The sequence below is a fragment of the Agrilus planipennis genome, unplaced genomic scaffold (assembly GCF_000699045.2).
Source record: "Agrilus planipennis isolate EAB-ADULT unplaced genomic scaffold, Apla_2.0 scaffold338, whole genome shotgun sequence".
Lineage (NCBI taxonomy): Eukaryota > Metazoa > Arthropoda > Insecta > Coleoptera > Buprestidae > Agrilus > Agrilus planipennis.
In genome coordinates, this window is record NW_020439108.1 from 107,527 (window position 1) to 113,926 (window position 6,400).

The 6,400-nt window shown below is 31.4% G+C and overlaps 2 protein-coding genes across 4 annotated transcripts in view; both read right to left on the reverse strand.

Annotated features, from left to right (window-relative positions):
• The window catches only part of LOC112905343 (F-box/WD repeat-containing protein 7-like), a 13,251-nt gene extending 7,126 nt beyond the window's left edge, over positions 1-6,125 (reverse strand). For all 3 annotated transcript variants that reach the window (XM_025977526.1, XM_025977527.1, XM_025977525.1), the window contains exon 1: positions 5,841-6,125. The gene's annotated coding sequence lies outside the window, so the exon portion shown is untranslated. The remainder of the gene's footprint in view (positions 1-5,840) is intronic.
• Positions 32-6,400, reverse strand: part of LOC108742942 (staphylococcal nuclease domain-containing protein 1) — a 13,806-nt gene continuing 7,437 nt past the window's right edge. Inside the window, exons 4-13 of the mRNA XM_018478309.2 lie at positions 4,878-5,048; positions 4,155-4,624; positions 3,715-3,915; positions 3,380-3,554; positions 3,179-3,317; positions 2,146-2,342; positions 1,870-2,040; positions 1,460-1,747; positions 1,095-1,400; positions 32-945 (exon numbers count right to left, since the gene is read on the reverse strand). Coding sequence (XP_018333811.1) covers positions 835-945; positions 1,095-1,400; positions 1,460-1,747; positions 1,870-2,040; positions 2,146-2,342; positions 3,179-3,317; positions 3,380-3,554; positions 3,715-3,915; positions 4,155-4,624; positions 4,878-5,048 — 2,229 coding nt within the window. The 3' untranslated portion in view covers positions 32-834. The remainder of the gene's footprint in view (positions 946-1,094; positions 1,401-1,459; positions 1,748-1,869; positions 2,041-2,145; positions 2,343-3,178; positions 3,318-3,379; positions 3,555-3,714; positions 3,916-4,154; positions 4,625-4,877; positions 5,049-6,400) is intronic.

Here is a 6,400-nt window from a genome sequence, read left to right on the forward strand (position 1 = left end):
CAAGAGAAAAGTACAAAGTATATATTATAAAAAAAATGCAAAAATATACATTTATAATAATAACGACGAACGAAACGAATGTTAATAATGCATGTATACTAATAACACAAATTTCGGTAAAGTTATATCAAATACTATTTTGGTATTTTGGACATGGTCAAGATAGTCGAAGATGGGATTAGTTTTCAAATAAAACTTAAAACGTCTATGTAATACGCAACGTAATTAAGAACATCTGGAAAAAACGGATTTTCAAAAAAATATACACAATGTTTATAAATAATTTAGTCATTCATTATTAGCATTTAATATCCCAAAATAACAATTAGTTTAGTATGTTATGCACAGGACGAAATAAAAAGAAAAAATATGAAACAGAAAGAAGCTTTTTAATACTTGCATGTTTTTTTATTCATCCTGTAGAGTATACTAAACAAATTGTATAAAATATACCACAAAACAAGCGATTTGATCTAAATAATTTTAACATTAATCAAGTTTCCTTTGTCTTTGTTTTTTTGTTTGTGAACACCGTGTATATTTCATTTTCCTTTTCTTTATTGATGTCATTAATATAAATGACAAAACCAAAATCAGATTTACTGAAAAAATGTACATGTTGTATATAAATGTATACATTTACATTTGCTAAATTGCCTAACCAGTATAACCTGTCCTAATACACATTGGAATAGCATCCTTGTCTTTATAAACTGTTTTTATCTTTTTTTTTAATTTCGTTACATAATTTAATTACTGATCGTTATTTATTATTAATTTGTGTATGAAAGTTATGCAGTGGGCTGACCCGCTCTGTTTGGTCCCTATTTTTTCTTATTTTGCCAATCCGAACTCTTTAGCGTCGTCTTCTGTGATATCACCATATTCCCAAATGTTAAGATGCGCTTTCCTTGCCTTTTCTTCGCTTTCTTTGTACTCAGAAATCTTTTTGAAAAACAAAAATTGAACTTTAATAGCTTAATGATTAGCACAAAACTAATATAAATCTTGGTGTTTCACAAGCCAATTATTTAAAGCTTGTTTCGAACCAATTTAAAATAAAAATCTGCAAATTAAAAGAATACTTTATTTACCAGTTTCTGCAGCCGTCTTTCCTTCCTCTTGTCAACCAAGAACATTCCATCTTCTATCAGGCTTTTTATGATGTCTTCCTTGTTCTCATTGACAAGCGTAACTGAGGGAGGAGACCCTTGAATCTTGTATTCAACGTTGAGGAGTAACTTGATGTCAGCGGTGTCCTCTCGTAGGCATTTTAGTGTAGCCTCTCGATACTCGGGATCCTTCGGGAGTGTTACGCACGCCAGTGAGTACTCGGATGCGAATGGCTTGTCGGCAGTAAAGGCAGCGGGAAGACTTGCGAGGCGGGTTACATTAACATTCTATTAAATAAAAATGAAACATAATACTTCATTTGATTTCAAAAAGGAGTTGAACTCACCTCTCGATTACCATAATCGATGTAGAGAATGCTAGCGGTGGTGCCTTGTAATTTTTCGACCTTGGCCCTGTACCACTCGTTGTCAACGGAATATTTAGCAGCACAAATGTCCCCTCGTTTCGGATTATAAGCACCTGCAAGTGGTGGATTCACCTGGAATTCTTGTCGAATTTTAGCGTTCAGCACCTCAGCCTTAGGACCTTCCTGAAAGCTTTGTACAAATATTGTTCCATCATTCGTCACTTCTGTTACCAAAACTTCTTCATATTCGACTTTCCTATCGGGATTCTAAAAAAAAATCACAACGTAATATTATATCTCGACTTCTAACTTTATGTATATGCATTCTGATAAATTACAACAAAAACGACAAGGTATTTTAAATTAATAAACAAAAAGTAAATATTTACTGATTGTTCTTCTTTAATCTTCAATTCTTCTTCTTTCTCTTCAACAAATTCCTTCCACTGTCGCAATTTCTTTTGTTTAGCTGTATCTTCGGCGTTCTTTAATTGCCTCCAGTATTCTGTTCGGTCTGCATTGGGGTGAACTGTAGCAAAACCTTCTTCGACAAGAGCTACCTGCAAAAGATGAAAAATAAAAGATTAACTCAGAATTTCATAGTATTTTTCTATTTTACTTTATTAAATAAAATACCAAATCTGAATTATAAGTTCAACTCTTACCGATAAATTCGTATTTTCAATCCATAACCAGCCGATAAAACTGCCAGCTTTATCTACTGTATCGACCTGAATAGATACTTCTCGTTGCAGACATTTCTCTTTCGTAAAAGCCAGAGCTTCTTCGCCGTAGGGCTCGGCTTCTGTGGCAGGGGCATTTCCCATTGCAGGTCTCGCCGCCCTCGGACAATTTACACCGCCTTTTCATGCGCAAATAAATAAGAATTACATACACAATATTCACTATCCAACAAAGAAAATCTTCAATCGAAAGAAAAAGAATACATTGGTTTATTTATGCTTTTTCTCGCTCACACAGTACTGAATAAAACAACTTTTAGAATGAGCATTAAAAAAATTAAATATTTGAAACCAAAACTATAAACATTTCAAAAGACTAATAATTTTGACCACATAATAAATATATGCAAATATTTTATAAAATCTGTAATACACAAGTAAAATGGAATTATGGTGTAATTTGTACGTAGTGTGAAATAATGATTACAACANCTTAAAGGATATATATCAATGAATGTTTTTATTTGTCAATATTTAACAAATAAATTACTATTAAAAACTCCTGCTACTGTATCAAATATAATTTGAAAAAGAGCATTAAAAAAATTAAATATTTGAAACCAAAACTATAAACATTTCAAAAGACTAATAATTTTGACCACATAATAAATATATGCAAATATTTTATAAAATCTGTAATACACAAGTAAAATGGAATTATGGTGTAATTTGTACGTAGTGTGAAATAATGATTACAACATATTACATATCATAACCATTTTGGATAATCTACAAAAATACTATTGCATCATTTTTGCCACAGACATTAATATATTTCACATCTGTGAGGTTTTTGATGCATAACATTAAATGACAATAAAAATAAAATTAAAGACCAAATTAAAATGAAATTTACCAATGATAATTTGTAATATAAATATACAAATTAATCGTAAATTAAGTACCTGAGAGGCGTTCACCTTAAAATTATATATTATCAAATGATTGCACTTACCCAAGAGAAAAGTACAAAGGCAGTGCTCCTTAGGAATGAAAAGTCGAAGACGTGAACCGCTGGCAACAAATTCGACAACAGCATCGATCCGGCCCGCCCTTTGGAATGATGATAAGAAAGTTTTTGATTTCGGAGCGTCCTAAGTAACAAAAAAAAAACATCTCACAAAACTTGTTAAACTCTACAACAAAATTTACTCACGATATCGATCACTCTGGTGACATTTTCCTTTTTCGAGTGCAATCCTCTCTGACTTTTGTTGGCTTTCATCTCTGCAGCAAGTAGTTCGTCATAATGGGAACTCCTTTGGTCGTCGTCCTGTCGGTAACGAACGACTGTTGCTAATCCCTTTGATACCAATGTTTCAGCCACATTGCTAATACAAGAGGAAAATGTTCAAAAAATCAGTTATACAACATCACATCTATCTGTAGTTATCTTTATCAAACGAATAATGCCCCTACACATGAAGAGGTGAAAAAAATCTCTTTGGTTGATTGAAACTAATTTTAACAGACATTAAAAAAGGAACTTACAGCCCACCGATTGTGACGGTTGCGCATGTCTTTTCTGGAAAGTTGTCTCGCGCCTCCTGAATATAATCTATAACTACATGCACCTTTTTACCAATCAACTTCTTGCGCAGGTATTCACGGGCCTCGAACATCCATGGGATGTCGTAAAGGGGGCGAAAACCTTTTGGCCTTGGAGGAAGTTTGCCGTCTTCGTTCGGGTCACTGTAATAAAAAAACATTTATTTATTTTAGCATGGCAAACAATAACAAATCAGAAAATTTAGGCTTTCACTACCGGTGTCAATTGTTAGCGAATGATCTTTCGAATTTGATGACTATGCTCTTATGGGTTCACTTCCCTTTGTAAACCCTTGTTTTGTATCAAAACCGACAGATCACTGCTTAACAATAACAAATTAATTAGTCGTTTGTGTTTTTATACTCGAATTTCAAATACTAACCGTCCTGCTTCTCGAGGTGGTCTAATACTGGAAAGGAAGATTTTCTTTGTTTGGCCATTTGGTAATTTTACTGTTAAAGAATCTCCGCCATTTATTTCTATAACTGTCCCACTAAATTCTTTCTCTTTCCCAGTGATTTGGGGAACCTTTGACTGATAATCCTTCCAAACTCTAAGATTTGCCTCTTTCGCCTTTTTCTCAGCTGCTCTCAGTTTATCAGCACCCGATTTCATAAAGGCCATTGACCAATCTACACATTTGGCAAAGCCCTCCTTCAAGAGTGCTTCGGCAATATTACCTTTTGGATGTAAAATGGTACCCACAAAATTGTTGTTATTCACCGACTCCAATACTATTTCAACTTCACGTTGAAGAAGGCGAATTTCAACGAAATATCGAGCCTCTTCAGCAAATGGCACCTTTACCGAAGTGTCCGGCTTACCTTTATCGTCCAATTTAAAACCAGGACACTATCAGCCAAGAAAAAAGAAAAGACAAGTAAGAAACAGTAATCTAAAACACAGGCACACAATTTTTATAAAATAATTTTTATAATAAAAATTGTGTATCTGGGTCTTTAATTATAATGGACTTGTAAGAAGTTAGAAAATCATCTATTCAATTTCTACAAAAAAAGCCTCCTCAAATTTTAAACAACATACCATATCCATTCATTCCTGACAAACAAAAATTAAAATGAAAGAAAAAATAAATCGAAATTACCCTAATTCCTGAAATCATGAGCGTAATGTGATAATAATCGGGTAATAAAAATGCTCGCACTGTGGATCCATCTCGGACATGTTCAATGATTGCTTTAATGGGTTTGCCCCCTTGCTGATCAACAAAATCGCGCATCTTCTCAATAGACCATTTGATGTCCCGAACATGTTCCTACAGGAACATAAAGAGGCAATTTACATAATCTACTATTTAATTACATACATCAGTATCATAAACATCTAAAAACAATTAAAACAATAAAAATGTAAATATATTAGAAGGACTTAGAAATATAGATTTGGCATATTGGAAAGTAAGGTAAAGTTTTAATCTTTCACAAAACTCATTCAAATTAATTCCCAAAACAAGTAACAAAATAGTTAAAGAAAATTTATAGGTGTAATAATTGAACTGTTTTATTTAAAGGACACACTAATTTATTAAAAATAAGTGTAAAGATTAGATAATTCTAATCGTTTTGTTTTATCCTTCCTTAAANTAAATAAATTAGTTGCTTATGAGGTTAAATATTTCACAATAAAGAAATTATGTGTGTACCAGCAAACCTGCAAATATAACACCTCTGAATATTGGATAATTGTTTTTTTTTTTACTTACTGAGTTAAATTACTAACTTTGTTATAAAAAAACTTAGAAACCTCGGTCCAAACAAAGTTAATAAACAATTTTGAAGGCCATAATTAATTGACTCTTTAACACGTTTTATACCTAATTATCTTATAAAAATATAAAGGTGCGTGAATCATAAAAATAAATTACTTTAAGAAATTTAAGACTGAGGATGTAATTAAAAAATCTAGGTAAATTCTGAAGTAATATTTTAAAGTTAAAAAAGCACAATAAATAAATCTTTGATTACTTCAACTCAAAAATAAAACGATGCAACTGTTACAAAAGTTTCAATATCAAAATTAAATTAGCAACAAATTAAATGAATCTTACCGTTTATTAAATATTTGAGGAGATATCCATTCTAATCGTAAAATGAATCCATCATGCACATTTTAATAACACTGCAATGTCAATGATTTAATAACTCCCAGGGCTCGGTTTTAACGTGCTATATACAGGTTTTATTCATAGTAATAATATCACCAATTTATTTAATTATATCTACTCGCAAAATTTTATTAGTTTCATCGTTATTTCGTAAAATCGACAAGTCTTTTAACCAGTTTTGTGTAATTTTTAATTCACGCGTTTCATCACATTTCAGACAAAAGTGTCTAAACAACCTAACCATGTCTATCTTGAAAAATATTTGTGGTTACACATCCGCCATCCACTCCTCTTAAATTTAATCTTTTAATAGTTGTATTTTTGCTTTATTTATAAAATTGCTTTGAATTAAATATTTGTTTATTAATCGTTTATTGATTGTACTTTTTACTTTCATTAATCTACCCATTTACGATTAGGACATACAATGCCTTATTTATCAATGTTATTTATTTAAATGTTATTACACAGAATATAACAAAGTTAAAAAAAATCAATTATTC